At 47.6% G+C, this 22,240-nt stretch overlaps 1 protein-coding gene across 1 annotated transcript in view; it reads right to left on the minus strand.

Annotated features, from left to right (window-relative positions):
* Positions 1-3,640: 3,640 nt before the first annotated feature.
* The window catches only part of antxr2a (ANTXR cell adhesion molecule 2a), a 60,333-nt gene continuing 41,733 nt past the window's right edge, over positions 3,641-22,240 (minus strand). Inside the window, exon 17 of the mRNA XM_076047025.1 lies at positions 3,641-4,605. Within this exon, the coding sequence (XP_075903140.1) occupies positions 4,564-4,605 (42 nt within the window). The 3' untranslated portion in view covers positions 3,641-4,563. The remainder of the gene's footprint in view (positions 4,606-22,240) is intronic.

Genomic DNA, 22,240 nt, shown 5'->3' on the forward strand with positions numbered 1-22,240 from the left:
CAGGTGTCCCAGATCTCCGTCGCCATTGGTGACTCGCTCGGCTTTTAGGGAAGATTCTCTGGGAAAAGAGCGTCGACGTAAAGCTGCGACGATCGTGAGCCGTGGAGCTGCCGCTAATCCCCGCCCCCTCACCACCACCTGCGCTCTTCCTCAGAAGACGCAGGGTGGGAGGGGGCAAGGGGTCGTGGGGTGGGAAGGATTTAGCCGTAAAGCTCTCGGAAATACAAACCAAGAGTCAACTCTAACAAGCTGCTCTGGGGGACGCAGCAGGGGGCGGGGCTTCAGGAGGAGTCGCGGCTCTTGAACTTGGCTTTGGAGACGCAGCAGCTGCAGCTGCAGCTCCACTCAGGGAAACTTCATCAGGGGGAGCAGGGGTTGCGCGACTGTTTGTCTTTTCTTTCTTAAGAAGTCGTAAAACCGCTCGCTGGCGTCGCCTCCAGTCAGCTTTAAAGTTAAGTTCTCCTCGTGCCTTCAATGCGTCTCCGTTTTGCATCCTACGATATATCAGCTGCACCAAACATGCAACATCTTTCGGCTAATTCGCCTTTCCATCTCCAAAATCCTTTTTTCTTTTTTAACTTTGCACGCGCGGCGCCGTCTTTAGATTTCTCTTCTGGTTTACATTGCCAACCGTGTATAAGCTTGAATGGCAGCGAGCTGTTGCAGGCTGTGAGCTCCAGCCTGCAATAATGTCGCATCAACACAGAAACATATTTGTGAGTGAGTCGACGCAGACTTGCTGGGGGTTGAATATGTGCACATTTTGTGCGCATGTGTCCTCGGCATGTGGCTTATATCTTTATTGTGTGGATTGAATTCGCAGAACGCGTGTACGACTATTTCTTTTTTTTAAAGGCCCAGCATGTCAGATCTAGCACCATCTGATGGTGAGAAAGCAAATTGCATCGGAACGCAATCTTCATCCCTGTTATCTGACGCGCAACATGGCAAACAGCGCTGTTGCGCATGAAAACATGCTTATTGTGAGCAAATAAAGACGACAGGAATTTTTTTTTCGTGATTTTTCCTGACTGAACACAAACACAAACACACACACACACACACACACACACACACAGATATTTTCTGTTCTGTCCATCTATAGAGGCCAATAAAGGCCTTTAAATGCTGAACACTGGACCTTTAAAGCGCAGAACACGATGGAATAATTTGTTAAAGAGGCTATTTTGGGGTAGAAAGGAGGCAAAAATGTACTTTTCTCACACACACACACACACACACACACACACACACACACACACACACACACACACACACACACACACACCTCAGCTGGCATCTTGTCACAGAGTGCAAACACGGATAAAGCAGAAGGTGTACGAGCGCATATTTTTACTAAATGCAAGACCTCATTTTTGGGGCGTTGAAGACCTTGAAGGGATTTTTTTCTGTGTGTGTGTGTGTGTGTGTGTGTGTGTGTGTGTGTGTGTGTGTGTGTGTGAGGTGCCTCCGGTGACTGACTTCACAGGGGGAGAGGCTGCACACTGTCCACTCCTCTGTCCACACACACTCTGTATAATCACGTTCCCTGTCGGGCCGTATAAATCTGCAAGGGCCCAATTAAAGATTGCCTTTAGCATGTCCACCCCTAGCAGCGCACACGCCTGTTCAAACACACACACACACACACACACACACACCCACACACACACGAAGAAGAGCATGAAACAAACACACCGTTGGCTTTTCGTTGACTGTGTATTTGACACAACAGAACTCATTGGAAAACAACAACAACAACAACAACAAAAAGTGCTTGACTAAACATAAAATGAGTGTAAAATGAACAAAATCATATTTGTTTTTTTGTTTTTTTGCTGTTTTTGGTTTGTGATGAGTGCAGCAGGATAGAGGGCAGAAGCTGGACAATTATTTCAAAAGAAAAGAAAAACAATGAAAACTGGGATGCACTGATGCGCTCTGGCTGAAACCAAACCAGGATAAAAAAAAAATGATGGAATGAAAAAAAAAAGTTTTTATTAATTTTTTAATTTTCTGTGTAACTCCTTAAATCTGGATAGATGTTGTGGAAAAAAAAACAAAACGAAAAAATACAATAAAATACATTACATTCCGGAAAGTAACAGGTGGAAAAGTATAAAAATAGTTTGTTTGTTTTTTTAAGAAAGTGCACATATTTACAATACAACACACACAAATATTAAAAAAAAAAAGAAAAAAAAAGAATTTAAAAATAGGCAAAATGATTGACAGCGTGTGAGTAGTGAGGACGCAGAGGGGATGTGTGTGTGTGTGTGTGTGTGTGTGTGTGTGTTTAGTCTGGACAGGGCGACTCGTGTTGTGACTGCTGTGAATATCTCATTAGTCCTGCTTAACATCGTCTCTGTGCTTTTGCTTGGAAAGAGAAATAATCTGGGCTGCAGCGAAGCCTCCTGCTGGTCCGCTGAGGAGACGCGTCCTAAATGTCAAATTATGCAAGAGGCAAGAGGAGCAGCGTTTAGCTTGGGACAGAAATATCACCCTCCCACCCCCTACCACCCCCATCACAATGGTGTTATTTACCTTTGTGCTCCGCAGGGGGCGACGACAACAACAACCGCGGCAACACTGACGGCGACACAAAGGAATAATAATTAGAAGGTTTTTTTTTGCCGTTGCCCCAAACGTGTGACGGCGGCCTGTTTGCGGCCTTGATGGTGGCTGAACTTATTTTTGGTGTCACTTGATAAGCTGTGCGGCCGGCGCCGAGACGCGCCACTGACCCGGCCACTGGTCACTGTCCATACGGCTTCCCGTCAAGGCCGCCGCGCTTTGGCAGGTTTCCACTCCAATATCCAGCCGCCGTCTGAGGAGCGCCATCCGAAGTGACTGCATCATTCCAGCCTTTTTCTTCAGCCGACCCCTCACCCCCACCCAACCCCCCCCGGTCACCCACCCGCCCACCCCCCTACAGCGCCCACCACCCTGCTATGCCCAGTTCCTCCCCCTCCCATCGTTTCGGGGTTGGGGAAATCATCCTATGTACCAAATATACATCCCCTTGTTTTTCGGGGGTGAAGGAGAAAGAAAATGGGGTTGAGGAGGGAGGAGGGAGGGGTTGAGGGTGTGTGTGGGGTGTGTGTGGGGTGTGTGTGTGGGGGGGGTCAGGCATAATTTCTGGAAAATGAACAATACTTATCCGTCCGTCGCATCCGCTGCTTTGAGTTTGCGTTCACGGAGGCGGCGGGCGGCGCTGCGTCCTCTTTATTGTCTTTGCTGCCAATAACTCTAAAAATACAAACTGTAAAAAACAAAGAGGACGAGCAACTTCATGGCTCAGGCTGCTGCTGTCTGCCTTTCATTTTTATGTGAATTCAACTTTTGTTGAGGTTGCGACGCGGCCTCGCCGACGGGCCGGTTGGCGGCGCCGCCGAGGCTCCGTGCACGCCCTGCTGAGCACGGAGCAGACGCACTGGAAACAGGGTTAAAGGGGGAAAAGAAAAAAAAAAAGCCCAGCGAGCGGCGGTGGCGTGTCAAGGTCTTGAAGGCATCAATCCCTCAAACGTAGCCGCAGACGACGGCGGCGGTGGCGAGGAGGCGGCGAGGAGGCGGCCTGTCCTGCGGTCGAATAACGCTCTATTAATTTCCTGGTCCTGAGCGCATAATGAAAAGGAAGGTGTCTTCACACACACACACACACACACACACACACACACACACACACACACACACAAACACACACACACACACACACACACAGTGAGAGAGGGAGAGCAGGAAAAAAAAAAAAAAGAGGGGTGGCGTGGGGGCGTCAGTGGTGGACCAAAGGCAAAGTCTCGATGGCGTTCCAACACCTGGGGGCGTCCTGTCCGCAGTTTGTCATGCGTGTGCACTTCTCAGTGATAAAGCGACAGGACGAGGCGGTCGCAGGGCCGCCGCCGCCGCCGCCGCCACCGCTGTCGGCCAATCAGGATGGAGGACTGAAGTCAGAGAGGCTCAGTGACGAGACGTCGCCATGAGGGCAGCGAGGCCCCGCTGGGAGTGTTCCCACTGCCACGCCGAGAGGCGCACACACACACACACACACACACACACACACACACACCCCACCACCACCACCACAAACCCCGCCCCTTCCTCCAGGATCTTTTTTTGTTTGTTCATTTTTCATTTCTAAAGACGTCCTCAGTCTGCGGCCACGCAGCATCTTCTCCTCAGGAGGCTCTCGATGGTCCCAGTGGCTTCTCACTGCACTGCACACTGCAGTTTTTTTTTGCAGTTCCCCTCTCTTTTTGTTGGACTTCTTTTTCATTTCTCTCCCCGAGAACAAAAATGGGGGAAAATAAAAGGCAGCAAGAATAAATAACTTAATGAATAAAGGAGTGTGCAACTCTGAGTTCAGGAGGAAGCGGCTATTGAAAATGGGCGGATGGATGGATGGATGGACGGACGGCCGGATGGACGGATGGATGGATGGATGGACGGATGGGTGAGGGAGAGTGAGCGTGAAAGCTTCAGCGGCTGGGGGAAGTTTGTGAGGCGACGACAGGGACGAAGTGCAGGAAGCTCGTCGGCGGGTTTTTGTTGCGGCGCAGAGCGGCGCTACTGATGGTGCGGCACACGGCTGAAATTCATGCAGCGGCCCTGAGAGAGAGAGAGAGAGAGAAAGAGAGAGAGAGAGAGAGAGAGAGAGAGAGGGGAGGGGTGTTGAGAAGGGCGTTAAAACTTTCAAAGTCTAAAGCAACTTCATGGATTACTGCGTTTTTCCCGTCACTTTAAATCACCATCATCCAAATGACTTCTTAAACATTTGTTAATTAACTGAATTTCATTTCATTTCATTGTTGTTTGAGTTGTGAAGTATCATTGTAACACTAACAAAAATAAAGTGGCTAAGAATGCAAAAAAAATAACTACTAGACAACTGATGCTGATAACTGATGAAGGTAAAAATTGAACTTGAAGATTTAAACTCATCATTTACAATTTTTTTTTCGCCTGAAATCAACCTGCAGCCTTTGTGTGTGTGTGTGTGTGTGTGTGTGTGTGCAGCTATCTGAGCCTGTGGGTGAAGCAGCAGCAGCCAGTTGCACCAACAGTAGGCCGAGTGGCACCAAGAGGGAGCTCTAGCACAGCGAATCCCACCGCAGAGCCCACCGCCACCACCACCGCTCGCTGCACCTCCACCACTGTGGCCCAGCAGTGTGTGTGTGTGTGTGTGTGTGTGTGTGTGTGTGTGTGTGTGTGTTTCTATGTCGAGGCGAAAGAGAAGCCAAACATGCACGTGTAGCAATCAGCAAAATATAAAAACAATAAACAAACAAGGATCTATTTCCACTTGGCTCTAAATTGAGGTTTTATATCAGTTTTTTAGAAACACACCATGCTCAGTTGTGAGACCAGAGGGAAGTTCATGATAAAATCATTTTTTATATATATTACTGCTGCTCACATAACTATTGAAGACATTTGACATGAGACAAAGCTGAAAAACTGACTCAGTCAATTTGTGAATTTGTGACTTTCAAGGGGAGAAAATGATTTCAGTCACTATGTTTTCCAAAAATTTTAGTCCAAAAAATTTCAATCAATGCCGTTCTAAATTTTCTGGCTCTATGTTTTCGCTTCTATTTTCTATTTTCGAGACACACCTGAAACATCAGAGGTTTCAGATGCCATCAGAGAGGACACGCACACACACGCGCACACACACGCGCGCACACACACACACACACACACACTTGAGGCTTTTAAATGTTTCAGAAACAAATGAATTTGGAACGAGAGGTCACAAAGGTCACCAGCTGTTCTCTGGTTTGCCACAAATGATGTTTTGAAAGTTGTTCTCATTCCCCGCCATCACAGCACAAGCAGGAAGTTGCAGCTGCAGCCAAATGTTCTAAATGGATCCGACAAGGTCTCGCCTGATTGATGCGGGTGGAACATGTGACTAGAAGACGCCGATAGGGCAAAAATGAACCTCAAAGGTTCTGAGTCAAAGGCGCTTTCTCCACTTCCACTCTGAGTTTGGGTTTGACGCCGGAGCCCCCGAACAAATGTGGAAAAAACAAACAAAAAAAAAACCCAGAAGCAAATGTGAGCAGCCACTTCCTGTGGTGTGGGAGCTGCGGCAGCATGTTGCACCACAGCCTGGCTGGGAGCTGCAGAGCAGCGGCAGCACCGACACACTGCAGCGCAGGGCTTTAGCTGGGGGGGGGGGGCGCCGCTCTGTGTTATTTGGCAGGGCTGGCCAGGCGCTCAATGGATGGATGGAGGGATGGATGGATGGATGGATGGAAGGATGGTGAGGTGGGGCCGCCGTCTCTGCGTGCTAAGCCCCTCGACGTGGACCCTCTGCAGCTAATCTCACACAGTCAACAAATAAGGCACATCAGATGCTGTTTTGGCCGTGGCCAACCGAGCCGCTGAGTTTGGTGGATTTTGCGTGTTTTTTTGCTGCGCTGAGGAGGGGAGGGGGTGAGTGGAGGGTGGTGGTGGTGGAGGGGGATCAGGATGGCGGGCGAAGCCGAGGGATATGGCGTCGGAGGGGCGAGGCAGGTGCGCCGCAATACGGTCAAACTGCTTCCAGCTCCGCTGTTCCCCGAGTGAGCGACTTGGCAGCGAGGGGGTGGCGGTGGCGGTGGCGGTGCTGGTGGTGGTGGTGGCGGTGGCGGCCCTGTAACAGTGCCACGTTGGAGAGACGGAGACCCCACCTGAGCCACTGGCAGCCTAGCCACCCAGCCAGTCACCCAGCCAGTCAGCCAGCCAGTCGCCCACCCAGTCACCCAGCCATCCAGCCACCCAGCGACGCTCCGACCAGCGCGTCAGCACGAGATGTCGGTGGGGATTCATCAGCAGAGGGGCGACGTGATGGTGAGATGGACGGCCGGATGAGTCAGGTGCCGAGATGGAGAGGCGAAGAGACAAGTGGGAGGGCTGTGGGGTGGGGGGGCAGTTCGTCGAGGTTGGGTGTCGGGCAGCAGGACCTCCTGAATGCGTTCAGGAGTGGGAACTTCCTGCGGGACGAATGAGGACGTATGGAAAAGGAGAAATCCACTCTGAGCCAACCAATAAATGGTGTTTGCTGCATATCGTGTGGCATCAAACTCCTGTGACACCTGACTCCTGCTTTTTGTGGGGTTTTAAGGGCCGTGTGCAGCAGTTGCTTCCCGTTTTCATGGCAACTAAAAGTAAGCCAATGATGGAATCCGGTTCATTATGAAACCCTTGTACTTGTGGTTTGACAAGACTTAGGACTGATACTGAGTTAACAGGGAGGGTCAAAAACTCACATTCAAAGCCTTTACCTTGCTTATGCATGGTCTCACACATGCAAAATAAAGTTGATGATGGATGTGCCACATGCAACATGGACGCATCTGCAACTGAGATGATGTTGATGCAGTTCTTTGCATGGTTTTCTCACAACACAAAGAAGGTTCCTGGTTCATTTCCTGATGGATTACTGAGTTTGGATCAGTCCAGGGTTTAAGACAGGCACCAATCATCTAAATCTTTTTATATTTTATCTATAATTTGGAGTAAAATTCAAGACAAGTTTCATCTCGAAGTGAAACACAAGTCCAAGAGTGAAAAAAACAAAACAAAAACAAGGCAACCATGTTTGTCTCCTTGTCGCGCCTGGTTGTTGTGAATTAGTTCTGAAACTAGTCTCCAAATTTCCCGGAGACAAATATCAGGAAATAAACACAGGGCTGATGGCGAGTGCACTCCCTTCCAAATATTTGTGTTGGATTGTTTGGTATTAATTGACTGTATAGTTTATCACATTTACAATGTTAAAAAAAAAGAAAAGATGCACCAACGACGGCATCCACTTAGGTTGCAGAACGAATCTCCCATCTGGACGACAGTGAGAAAACACTTGCGAGCATGAGAGTTGTAATCCAGTTGCAAGATGCTTATTTTGCAGTGATAAGCTGCGGGCTTTGAAAGATTTTATTACCAGAACAGAGACTTTTTCCCGTCCGCGCAATAGAGCCGCGCAGCCTATACAGTAGCTTCGTTAATCTAAGGGCTTACTTTACCCAACAGCACCAGGGCCGCACCACTCGTCGCATTAGTCCAACACCCTCTGCTGCTCTGACACAACAGTCACGATCCAAACAATCCACTGTTGCTGTGGAGGAAACGCCGGCGCTGGAGAAGAGCATCAGGGTCATGGATCAAAAGGAAAAAAAAAAAAAAAAGGGGGGGGGATAAGAAATTCTTTCTCCTCCAATTTTTTTTTTATAAATTCAAGGGGAAAAGTGCCAAGTCCAACAATACGATAAGATTTTTTTTTTCTTTTTTAAATCAAGCAAAATGGGAATTTCCTCTTTTTTTATTCATGCACAAAGACATTCAAAATCCTGTAACTGTGGCAAAATTATGACTTCACCTTATTTTTTTGGACGGGCCAAAGCTGAAACAACAGAAAGTTGATGGTCACCAGTTCTGGCGGAGCAAACAATACTTTAATTCAATAATTAATTCTTTCTTCTTCCAATTTTTAACCTAAAACACACATCAATTGTGTGTTTGTTTGGTTTTTGCTGCAATGTTTTCATTTCGTGCGTCCTCAATGCAAGTTTCTAGGTTGGACCAGCTTGTCTGCATCAACATACAAGTGAAGCGTCTGTCAAGGCACTAAATAAATGAGAGGAGCAGTGGAAGCTGCCGCTGACTGCGGTGGCCCGAGCCGCCGGACATGTGTTGTGTCGCCCTCTCCGTCCTCGGCCACATATTGAACAAATCAAAAGTTCAAGTGGGACTGAGACTCAGGAGAGAGCCAGAGTGTGAGCAATCCCTCCCTCCACCGGGCCGCCGCCGCCGCCGCTGCTGCCGGCCCTCTTCTCACAGCCCCGCATCCCCACACACAACACACACACACCAAACACACTGCCCACACAACGCTGCCATCTGGCCTGCTGGGAAATCAGAGCCACCTGAGACTCGGCCAAATTCATGATGGCCGCTGACAACTCGGGCGATTCTTTTCATTGTACCGAGATGAATAAAGATGAAATGAGCACAAGAGGTACAGGAGGCGCCGCATGAAAATAAAGCAACTTCCTGCTATGGTTTCAAGTTTACATTGTATTCTGAATTGTACGATACGTAGTTGGGTTTTAATTCCAAGCCGGAAAGTCTCAATATCTTTAAATAATAATATCTTATAATTATAGATGTACAACAATTATTAGGAATTGATATGGTACTTCGAGACTTGCAGGTGAGGAGGTGCAGGGAGCCAGTTTGTTTGTTTGCTTTGAAATGTAGCAGTGAAATAATTACACACCGCTGCTTTTGTCCAAAATGATTGTCAACTACATTTGGTTTCTTGGTTTGGGACTTGGGTCCAAACTCTCTCAGGATCTCACCAAACTACATCGTCAGTGCAACACCCCCAAATGATCATTACCATGAGAACCAGCCATAACAAAGCACAGATTCCTTGATGAGCGCCGCGTATACCAACCTTACCGACACAAATCAGTAAATAACTATGACCTGGATGAAACTTCAATCCTCCGCTCACACTTGACCCAACTATATGCTGGAAAAATATATTTACGTCTCCGTCATGCGGCTCCTATAGTTTCTGTTTGTGACTGACAAGCGGATACTTGACTGACCCGGGAGCAAAGAGAGACGAAGCAACAGCTTGGCGAAAAGGAAGTTCTGCAGGCAGGTGGCAACGTATGTTTGTCTGAGCCTCGCTGGCTTCTGCTTGGTTCCGGGGAAGTGAGCTTATTTAAATACATGGAGAGGAAAAGGGCTGCCGATTCTTTTGCTTTTCTTCCTCACAGTGGCAGTCAGGCCTCCAGCAGTGCAACTGTGGCTCTGTGATACTCCAATACCTCTGCCTCCACTTGCCTCAGGTACACCGGTAATCTAGTCTAGAACCATGACAATACCAGTTGCCTCAGACAGGGCCCTTGCTGGGGAGAGCTGGATCCTCAGGTCAGCCACCTGGACAAACCTTCCGATTAGAATCCTACTGACAGCATCGTAACAGTGGGAGAAGAACAGCTCCAGTTACAGACACAGAGGGGCCAAGAAGAAACTCCAGAGAACTTTGGAAAAACAAAGGTTGGGGCCAAAACACCACACACACACATACATACACATGCATGCACGCAAGCACGCACGCACACCCCTCATGCTGACTGAGAGAAACTGGGTCTCGGCACGAATTCCACATTCAGTCAACTTCTGGGCAATTTAAACACAGCAGATATCCTGAAGAACTTAGGTTTTAAAAAGCCCAGTCAGTATCAGCATCTAACAGTCAGACAGAAAACTGACAAAAAAAAAAATCATTTTACCAGCTGTGACCTCGGGGTAAAGGTCACCGAACTCTGAGCAGATCCACATTCTGGGTGACTTTGAAAACTTGGCAGCTTATTATTCGCAAAACATTAGAAAACCATTTGTGTGTTTTTTCCACTCCACTTTTATGGCAACACATGACCTCAAATGTTGCACACTCATCCTTTAAAGTGTTGCAAAACCAATCAAAAAAGGTCTTCCTCCAGCTCATCAGCGGGTCACCTGCTGCCTCTCGTCGCCCTTGCAACCCTGTGCACGGCAACTCCTGCAGCCGAGCCACGCGGCCCAACCTGTGAGACCAAACCGTCCGTGACTTTTGCGCGGGGCTGCCCATTGTTGCAGGCATGAGTGGATGTTCCTGTGCTGCGCTACTGTAGGTGCAGCTGTTTGCTGCCAGGCCTCCTGCTCGCTTGCTCGCTCCCACCGCCACCCCCCCCGCCACCCTCTCTCTGGTTTTGTCAGAGTAAGTGCACATCATTGGCAGCTAAAAGCTCTGGGCACCGTCCCTCTGGTTGTTCCAGAGAAATGCCAATCGTTTTGGCGTCGACGGGGCCTTCACAGACGGCGCAGGAAGGCACAGATGGCACTAATGGACGAGCAGAATCCAACCGAGGGACCGGGACGGAGCCACACCGGAGCGCCGTCCAAATAGCTGTAGTGTGAATGTACTGTATGGCCAACGTGCCGCTCCGCTCCGCTCTAGCGGCTACGGCGCCTCGTCGCAGAACGACGTGGCATAAAGAATTCAGAAAAAAAAAAGGAAAAGAAAAAAAAAGATAAAATAATCATAAGAGCGAGGGAGATGGTGGGAGGACGGGCGTGGAGCCGTGCCAGGAGGATCAGACAGAAGAGAGATTGTTCACGGGGCTGAGACGAGTTGCGCACACGCCGCACGCACAGCCGTCCAAGTCAACCCACTCCAGCCAGACAACTGGGTTTACAGCGAGCGGACAGACTGAGGCGTTCTGTCAGTCAGGGAAGAGCCAGTTTATAGACTGCTGCACCTTCTTCTGGGTACAATGGGTACGTCTTGTGCCTTTTCTCTGCGCACGGCGCCAGCTGATAGCCTGTTTTCTGACCCGGGAGGCGAAAGACTTGCATTTAGAATTCTTCTGTTGTTACAAATTTTCTTTTTTTTTTATATATATTTTTTTTGTCCCCCCCCCCCCCCACCCCCATGCGATGCCCACATGCTGTGGATCTTAACATTTGTTGTGTAAAACAAAAAAAAAAAAGTCCCCTCCTGTGAAGAGCGGCGCTCACTCTGCAGCTCTAGTAGTGCTGAGCAGATGCTTGTAGGAAGAACTAGTCGCAGCTTTAAGTGGTGCTAAGCAGCCGCTAAGAAAACCTGTTTGGAGCGCTATGTTCTCGTAAAGTTGAAATACTCTCAAAGGGTCACGGTACCTTAAGTTTGAGCCCATTTCTTCCAACTGTGCGCTTGCTAAAAATTGCAAGCGGCATTCAGGGCTGAGATTAAAAAAAAAAGAAGCAAATCGCCTAGTAGACGGACATTTTTGCCGTCTACAAAAAAAGGAGAAAAGTTTATGAGGACCTAGTTAGCAAAAAAAGAAGAACAAGAACAAGAAGAAGCACAGTTTAGTAGAATCACATGTAAAAACATGGGGTAGGAGAAACACCAGACATTAACACAGCACAGCTGAATTTGTATTTTGGATCCCTGGGACCAGATTTACCAGCCGCCTCTATGGTGAAGCAGGATTTGGGGACATTTGGGATAGCAGAACACTGCTGTAGAGTTTCACAGCACGAAGCAGCCTTCTCATGAAGTAGTCAAGAAATTTTCCATCCCCTGTGAAACTCCGGAATGGTTACGTGGATTGGAAAATATGACTGGAGCTTCCGATGACATGGCAGTGAGCAGGTGAAATTTAAATTTCTGAACTGTCCCTTTAAAAAAAATTGAAAAAGAAAAGAAAGACACAACAAGCCAGTGGCGGACCCACAGCTGCTCAGTGTACAGAGAGCTCAGAGCTCTGCAGCAACAAGCTCGGACATCTAGACAATAAACCCAAACACGCACATGCACGCACACACACACAAAAAACAAAAATGAAGAGGGGCCCAGTTTGCTAATTTTCCTCCCATGCGCCAGAGTGTATCAGTGTCTGCAGAGCGCCGTGGGCTTCATCTGTACTCTCAGATTATGTGTCGTGGGCCGAGCCGTCCTCGCGGTGGCGCCGCGAGAGGCGCCGCAAACACTCGCAACTGCGCTCAAAACATAAGTTTGCGTCACGTCTGCGAGGCCGCGCGGCGCAATGTCGGCCGACGGCTCTCGTGTGTTTGTGCCAGAAACGAGGCAGGCGGTGCCGCCTAATATTATTCCTTTGAATATTTTACCGCAGAAAGAAAAAAAACAAAAAGAAAAAAAAAAAAGTCTGTTTTATGCTAAAGAGAATGAGGCTCGCAGCCGCCGCCGCGGTGGCCCCAAACCTCGGGGTGACTCTAAATGCAAACAGCAGGCTAAGCAGCGGCACCAAAGATAAAATATTTATTAACAGCGTCCGTGTTCTCCGCGTCTCGCTCCGAGACATTAAACACGACTCCTTTCCCATGATGCACCGCAATCACGAGAGGAATTTATGACGACATCTGCTGCTTTCAGACCGTCTACTTATGCGACAATGGAAAAAATAGCAGCTATTTATTAGTGTCAAACAACAACGAAGAAGGAAAGAAAAAAACCAGGAGGGTCTAAACTGCAGTTACCGCAGTTAAAGAGATGGTTTAGCATCTCGAGCTTTGTTCCGTGGACACGCAGCAACCTGCTGCTGTCCACGTCGGCAATTGTTTTACCGTAAAGTTTCACTCCTGACACACCAGCACGGTATTGTAGAAAATAATAATAATAATAACAATAATAATGATAATAGCACAACCTCTGGGTGCATAATTTGTGGGTGTTGTCGCACTACTTCGCGCTCACTCCTCAGGCCTTCCACCCGCGCCGCCTCAATTGTCTAAATCTCCAGTCTGACAGATATTATTAATCATGCATTTTCCATTTTAAGCCTCAAAGGGATAAAAATAGGGGGAAAAAAAAAATCACTTTTCTCCCAGAAAATAAATATGCAGAATATCCATTTGGTCTTAACTTTGTTGCCTTTAATTTATCCGTCAACATTTCCAAAGCACAAACCATTCAATCGGCAGAAACCTATTTGTAAACAAAGGTTTTAGTTGGGATGACTCATCGTCAGCAATGTGCTTCAGTGCCATGCCAGTCTCTCTTTTTTCATTTTTGTCATTTTTTTTTTTATAAAAACAATTTTTGGACAGAGAAGGCAGATTTTTTTTTTTTTCAGTTTTACAAATTTTAGGGGGGAGGGGGGGTGGGGGTGGGGACGAAACTCTTTGACTGGCCTCAATTTTTGGAAGGTGTCCCTTTGGTGTGTGTGTGTATGCGTGCACATGTGCGGTGTGTGTTACGGCTCCTGGTCCCGGCACGGTTCCTCCACTTCCCCCTTCACCAGCGGCATGCTGGACGGGGTCACATGTGATCTGCTCTGAGCGGAGATGCAGGCCATGCGACAGCGAGAGCCAGTAATTGGAGTAAGCTGTCAAGACGGGGCGCTCTGTGTGTGTGTGTGTGTGTGTGTGCGTGTGTGTGTGTGTGTGTACGTGCCAGGGAGGCTCCCCTCCTAGAGGGTGGCACACATTAGAGTCCCTGATGAGACTAATGCAGGAAGAAATGGCTTTGGCGCTGCGCCCGGCTGAGAGGTGAGGAGGGAGGCTGGTCTGGGTTCAGCCGTGACCTCACTTCCCTTCATTTCAAGCAAAGGGAATAATAGTAATAATAACGGCGATAATAGCGGTAATAATATCACCACCATCACCCCCTCGCAAAAAATAAAATAAGAGATGTTCTGTTTGGAGTTGGAGAGGGAGATATTTTATATTTGAACCATAATTGAGTCCTTGATCCGTCAGAAGCAATTACGCAGCAGCAGATTACAGCCCAGCTCTTTTTATGTTTCCCAAATTTCCAGCTAATAACGTGCGGCCTGCTGACGCCACAGAGGGAAAGTTGAAAGAAAAAGAATTAATAGGAAATTTTCTCCAATCAAAGACACAAAGGAGAATGATTGGGCTGCGTGTTGATGAATCAGTTGTTATTCGTTTCTCAGAATAATTCCGGTTTATTATTATGCGCCTTAATGGGGGAACATCTGTGGCTTTCTGGTTGAGAAAGTTTCTTCTGAAACACACAAAGTCTTTAATATCATTTATCATTTTAGTGTTTGTTTGTTTGTTTTGCCCTTTTAATCTTCTTGAGGAACACATTCAAGTTTCTTTTAAATTAATGACACAAGAATGATTTTTAAAAAAAATTAAATTAGTGAGAAATCATGGCCGTGGCGTAAATAATTTGAATTTCCCGCAGAAAAAAAATCCTAACTTTTATTTAAGTACATCCTAAATGTATTTACTTAACAAGTTCATATTTATTGAAATACATACTGGATGAAAGCACGTTTTAATATTACACTCTTTCAGTGTTTGGATTTGTGTATGATCTGATGCCGTGCTGATTGAGCAGAGCTCACAGCCGACACACACGGAGGAGTTCTGGGCTCCTGATTCACAACCCAGACGAGTCAGTGTGTCCACAGCTCAGTCTGATGTTACAGCAAAAAAAACAACAACAGAACTCTGGCTTTAAATCTCAGCGGGGCAAAAGTTGTTATTTACAAGGCTGTAAAGCAGCAGCAGCAGCAGGATGGGAAGACGGGCGAGACGCCGGGCGATAAAGCATCTTGTTAGTTCCACTGAGGAAAATATGCTTATCAAGCCGCATGTTAATACCAGCAGTAAATAATGTGATCATCGTCCAGCCACGCTGGAGACACAGCAGCATGGAGGAGCCTGAAGCCACGCTGACGACGGGGAGGTGTGTGTGTGTGTGTGTGTGTGTGTGTGTGTGTGTATAAAAGCATGGGCTACAAACTGTGAGAAGTGGGTTAATGTGACCTGAGCAGTGAGGACATCAGCAGCAACACACACTAGGTGTACCGTCAACAGGCATTTTACCAATCACACACACACACACACACACACACACACACACACACACACACACACACACACACACACACACACACAGACATACACACACACACACACACACACACACACACACACACACACACACAGAGCAGGGAACCTCACAAAGCTGCCTAAAAGGACACACTAAGTTCTGCCGCTTCTCAGGCGAGATGTTTAAAAAAAAAAAAGTTTGGTGCTTTATTCAGTTGGAAGTGAAACTATTTTATTCTTTTTTTTTGGCCAATCAGCTTTTAGTGAAGCATCAGGAAACGTCTAGAAGGCGAAACCGTGATCTAAGAAGCAACTCTTCGCTACGGAATAAACAACTTTTTCTTCAACAATTTAATTTAATAATAGTGAGCTGGCGTGAAAAGTTGACCTTTGATTTAAGGTTCTATTGTTTAAAACAACCTGGTGCAGTGGCAGAGGTGGAGGTGGATTTTATCAAAAGGAAATGACCTCTGAAGCTGCATCCATGTGGGCGGAGCTCCAACCTACATCAAACATTTTTGCCATTGGACTTTCGCACCAGTTTTTTTTTTCCTTTTTTTTCTTTAACTCCAAGGCTCGTGGTTTGAGGCAACAACTTTATTTATTCACTTGTCAGAGTGCAGCACATTGGTATGTTAAGTTCCACACGCTCGGCTGAGCAGTGTGTGTGTGTGTGTGTGTGTGTGTGTGTGTGTGTGTGTGTGTGTGTGTGTGTGTGTGTGTGTGAAGCAACTGCTGTGCTTCTCTGCCGCGGACGAGCAGCTGTGAGCCGCACGGCACTTCTCACATCCTGAAATTTATGGAAAAAACCCCCCAAAAAACTAAACCGACAGAGAAGGAACTTGAGTCAAGTGTGGTTGAGCGGGTTGGGCTGGGATGTGGCGGATGTTGATCTGCAGTGTGGTGAAGCGTCTCGCAGCCCTGCAGCCCTGCAGCCCTGCAGGCCGCAACTGAAATTAACAAGTTTGTCAGAGCGGCGCTTTGACTGAGGCGACGGCCGAGCGTCGGGGTCCTTCTCCACGAGAGAGAGAGAGGGGTGGGAGTGTGTGTGTGTGTGTGTGTGTGTGTGTGTGTGTGTGTGTGTGTGTGTGTGTGTGTGTGTGGGAAGAGGGAGGGGGGAGCAGTTTGGCACCGCCACTTTTTTTTGTCTCAACGGAGACAAATCTGTTGGTTTGTTGGAAGGTGGTGGGGTGTGAACGCTGCGCTAAAGTCCATCAAATCAATTAGAGTCTCAGGCAGCAGCGGTGGTGCTGGTGGTGCTGGTGGAGGCCCGGCTTGGCCTGGGCTGAGGGAGCTTGGCCCCTGTCAGTGCTGGTGTGTATGTGTGTCAGCGCCGCGGCCAACGGTCGTGACTCGTGTTCGCACAACACCAGCGTGAGTGGGTTTGTGTGGCGGCGGTGGCGGTGGCGGTGGCGGTGGTGGCGGTGGTGGGGGGTGAAAAGCTTGCATATGGCCAGAGCCAGCGTGTCACATTTGGGCTAGAGTTCACGTTGGGCTCAGACGCTCACACCGCAATGAACTGGAGAGGATTGTCGAGCTGCGGCGGCGGCGCCGTGTTTGAGGGTGAGATTTAGCAGCTTAGACGCCGCGAGCCGGCGAGCTGAGCCTCATGTACACTGACGGCCGCACGAGTTTCCGAGGGGCATACATTCGCCCTCCATCTTGTCCTTTGTTATTCGAGGAGGAGGAGGAGGAGGAGGAGGAGGAAGCGCGTGTGAAAACGCAACCGGCTGCTTATTTATGAGGAGTCGGAAAGCAAACGCAAGAGGATGCAAGAAGCATTTTTGGCAGGAAGAAGAAGGAGGAGGAGGAGGAGGAGGAGGAGGAAGAGGAGGAGAATTTCTCTCTGTGCTACAGAGCAGCAGGTTGTCTTTTTGCTGGATTTTCCTTCAGGAACTCGCTTCTGGTGAAAGCTCAGATACTTAAACAAAATAATAATAATAAAAATGATTCCAAAGTATTAAATTAAACATCAGGTTCAATACATGAGCAGACCGACAAAGCAAACCCCGACTCTCTTGTCGACATCCAAATGAGTCCTTGTTAATTAAAAGTAAATGAATGGATGGATGAATACAAACGGGGATTCAATGCATAGCATATGTATATAGATAACAATTAGATCCATCTGGAAAAGAGCCCTGAAAACAAAACCAATAAAATAACTTCAATACTAACTTTGAAGGTGATTGGACGAACCCTCTATCACATTCAAATCTGACCAATCAGATGTCTTGATTGCCAATTCAGGTATTTGGTTCCTTCTGCTCTTCTGTTCTCAGGGTCCTGGTTATTTTGGTCCTCGTCACCTTTCCTTCTAACCGCCTCTGCTGCTGCTTTTTTAAGAGATCTACTTTGTACTTCGTATGCGTGCTTGTTCATGTTGACAGCATGATGTCACTACCACAGTGTGACTGACATGGTGTTGTGCCAATAGCACACGTTTCGACCGTTCCGAAAGTGCATTTGTGCATCCTCCTTTTTCTGGCCAGGCTTTGAGCGGCAGCAGCTCAGAAAAATGTCGAAACAACCCAGACAACAGAGACAACAGCCGACCCCTGCGGTCGCAACCAGAGGCCAAATTGATTCAGTCCCCGGCAAAATCTCTGATTATCAGTGTGTCTGCGACTGTCTGTCTTCCAAACCCAAATCCTTCCACTCTGAACTCTGAGTCCACTGTTTGACCAACACTTGTGCACGATCCCACTGCGATCTGCGCGACCTCGCTTTATCTGCATATGTCGGGAGCCGCAGTCACAGCTGCCCGAAGCCTCGGCTCAAGAGTGAGGTGTAATTATTCACCGGCGTGACTCCGTTCTCCACGCCGCGCCTTTGAAAACGGCCTCGTTCATTCAAATGTTGTTTTGCTAACGGCGGCGTCGGAGCCATTACTCTGTGCATTCTGCACGGCCTCACAAGATATTGCACCAGGAGGACGCGCATATGATGTTACATTAACAGGCCCCAGAGCGTTCCGCCGCCACTTTCCAAGTTTTTGGGGAGTCAAGCTGTACTGTGAGGGCGACGCGCATGTTAATCAGCGGCGCCTCGTCCTTTATTATGAGCCGCTTCACGCAGCTTGTCGCGGCTATTTCGTCTGAAGGGGGGAGAAAAAAAAAAAAAGAAGAAAAACGCCAGCTGTCATGTTTTATGCATTCGCTTTTCAGTTCAATTTCTCCTTTTGCGCCGCCGCTCGGAAACAGAGCTTGACTCGCGCTTCCGCTTTGATATTTTACGGCGCTCAGGTTTCCTACGTTCACCGCAGATGCTCGGGCCTTGACAGCGCGCCAGGAGACTCGACCGCGTGCAGCGGTGATGGCGGGTGACACCGCTGCAGAGTGTGGTGCCAAAACACTGGAGACTAAAAGTTTGAAAGGGAAGATTTTTTTTAAATTTTTTATAAATCCTCGGAGGACACAAATATTTATCGGGGTCGTTTATTCTAATATCAACTCCAAACCCCTCCAAACCGAACTAGAGCAGAGCAACAACAGGTGTGGAAGGAGTTCCACATTTAATATTAATGCTCTAACGTGAAAATAATGATTTAACATGAACGGTTCAGTCGCTTAGAGTTGAATTGAAACTGGCCGAGGCTTCGACAACTTCTGATGGAACAGCTTCACAGTTTCAGTGAGGAAATACAGAGTCCCAACACATACAGCACAAAATACAGCCAGTGACACCAAAACTGCCAACGGCCCTGAATGTCTCGTGTCAGTTGTTGTTGTATCAGGAGAGATCGCACTTTAAAATTCAAACATGACATCAAAATATTACTTTATACAACAATTCAATTTTTTTTTATTATGTATCTGTTATTAATTTGATGAATCGTAAGGAGAGTTTGGAAAAAAAAAGCTTTGTAATAATAATTATCATTAAAAAAATAATGATAAATTCATGTTTTGCAAAGAAAATTCAAAGAAAAGGGGAATTTTTTTTTAAGACTACTTTCAAGACTACTTTCTTCAATAAAATGAAACAATCTGTGAATTCTTAACCTCAAACTACACATTAACACACAAATGCGTGAGCGCGGCGGGATTCCGCTGGAAGTCAATAAACGTGGGCCAGGTTGAGTTACGGCCGGGGTTCCTGGGAGATCCTCCATGTGAGCAGCCGACAGCCTGCCTGTCTCTTAATGGACCGATCAGCCCGAGTGCAGGGCAGCAGCCCTCACGTGCACGATCTGTCTAATTGACTCAAATATTCTGCCACCATATCCCAGAGGCCTCTGCAAGCAGGGCCTGCACACATGCACCACCGCACGCACTCACACACACACACACACACACACACACACACACACACACACACACACACACACACACACACACACACACACACACACACACACGTCCCTGTCGTCTTCTCCTCCGCGGCCCCGGCTTCATTAGCAGCGGTTTGCATCATTCCCAAGCAGAACGTCACATGTCATCAGCAGCTCCATTCTTTATCACTTCCTGCGCTATAGACAGTGTAACCTTCAGAAACCTGCTGCCCGCAGTTTTACGTCTTAATTAGGAGCACTGTCAGAGGCGCTCGCCGCTCGGCCCGATGCGAGCGGACAGAGAGGGGCGGCAGACGAGTGTGAAAGACGACGGAGGCGGGGAGGACAAAGTCAGACGTGGAAGGCGGCGGACAAAGGCGGCGAGGGGGAGAAGGAGGGAAGGAAGGAAGGAAGGAAGGAAGGAAGGAAGGAAGGGATGACGGAAGGAGGAAGGAACGGATGGACGGCGGAGGGCGAGCAGAGAAAGAAGAAACTGTGTGAGCTGGATGACATGACGGAGAATCTGCACGCTAAACACTTAAAGGCCCAGTGCGGAGGAGTTAGCGGCATGCAATGGTCAGAAAGGGTACTGCAACCTGAACGTCCTTTTGACGTCACTCTTTCTTATACAGGCTCTGCTCTAAAATCACTAAACCCTGAGCACATCCAGCCACTGGATTGCTGGCGATCCGCTGCATCAATAAAAACACACCACGGCCTCTTCTGCTCCACTTCACGCCCACAGTTCCCTTTGAATGTTACACAGCGTCACACAAACAATCATATCAGCTTCTCCACCTCTATTTGAGTCTTCACTGAAACACTCCACTACATCATAATTGGCTACTTTTTTATTCGAGCACAGGAGGCTGGGAAATATTTTGTAATCACGTTAAGCATTGACCCAAAACACAACGGTTGGATGAAAAACGGCGACCAGAGGCAGCCCGAACTGCACAACTGAAGTGAACAGAAAGAATGAAATGAATCAAAAACACACAGCTCTGAAAGTTTTTCACATTTTAAAAAACAGAAAAAATAAAAAATGAAAATGTTTCCCAAAACTAAAGTTTGCGATGCAACACGGGAGCCTCAAAGTCTGGAGGCTGAAACTAAAGTCAATGAAGCCGCAGCCTCAGTGGACGTTTTAAAGGAGGATTTCAGCTCCAACAGAATGTCTCTTTTTCTTTGGGAGAAGTCAGAAAACCCCCCCTTTTTATTCAGGGAAGAAAACAGGGTCTCATCTCATCCGAGGGAGAGGCTGGGGGTGAGGAGGGAGGAGGAGGAGGGAGGAGGGTTTTCAGTGGAACTTGTGTTGGCTACTTGTTCCGTGAGAAAGAGTGAAAATCCGGCTTAGTGGCGAAAACAGTGGAGCCGCTTGTGTCCTCAGATTGGGGACAGCTGACGGGTTAACACTATTAAGACGGTGGAGGAGACGGGACTGAGTGTGCATCTGTGCTCCCAAACAGTGGGATTGAGCGCCGCCGTCGAGGCGTTCCGCTGCGCTGACAGACGGACGGCGGCGAGGCAAAAGAAAGAGGAGAAGAAGGAGAAGGAGAAGGAGAAGCGGCTCTGGAAACACACATTCTTTTGTTTTATTTGTGTGTGTGTTTTTTAACGGCGGCTTTATCTCTTCTGGTCGCAGCTCAGCAAACACGGCTGCAAGATGAATTAAAAGTAGATCATCTCAGTATGCTCTGGTCAAATTTACCAAAACTGTTTTGTTTGTTTGTTAGTCTGTTTTTTTTGTTTGTTTTTTTTTTACTTTCTTGAATATTTATTTATTTTTGAATCTGCACTTCAGATCCAGAACATCCACGTTTCATCCCATGAGGTGCTTCTTCATTTAAAGAATAACGTGAGTATCTGCTGTTGTGTACCTGACAAATAAGCAAAACGCAAAAAAAAAAAAAAATCATTAAAGCCGCACAAGTCAGCGTCTGTACAGCCGTTAAAAAAAAGGCACTTAAGCATTAATTAAGGCCGTATCATCATCACTCAGTATAATTGAAGGTGAGACAAGCTATCAGTTGTAAAAGATCACACCGTCATTAAGGTTAATAAGCTGTTTTATAAAGTATCGCCATTAACATCGCATACATCTATTATAATGATGAACGACATATTGACAAAATATGCGGCAGTGCCGCCGTCGTCGTCGTCGTCGTCGTCTTTCAGAAGACGGCGTCGGTCGGCGCGGACGAGGTGAGACAAATGAGAGCGAGAGGCGAGCGAGCGAGCGAGCGGAGTCTTGGCGAGATGAATTCTTAATCCTGGGCTTCACCGTGGGGAGGAGGAGAAAAAAAAGAAAAGGAGAGAGAAAAAGGAAATGACAACTACATCTGGAAGCCCTTCAAGGATGTTTTTCAATTAGCCGCCGAGCCGTTTTGCCAACTATTGTCACATCTGCATCTTTTTTTTTTGTTTTTTTTTTCTTTTTCTCTTCCTCAATCAATTATGAAACGCTGTAATTTATTCATGGGCTGCTCGGGCTCTACTTGTGAGATTGTATGACAAATTCAGCCTTCGTACCGGCGGAGAGAAGAAAAATGCCTTCGGTGTCGTCCTTAAAGGAGACATCTGTTCAAATCATCCCGTATGCAGACTGCGGCAGAT

This window comes from Nelusetta ayraudi, unplaced genomic scaffold (assembly GCF_046127955.1).
Source record: "Nelusetta ayraudi isolate G7.1 ecotype Tasmania unplaced genomic scaffold, CSIRO-AGI_Nayr_v1 ptg000092l, whole genome shotgun sequence".
Classification (NCBI taxonomy): Eukaryota; Metazoa; Chordata; class Actinopteri; order Tetraodontiformes; family Monacanthidae; genus Nelusetta; species Nelusetta ayraudi.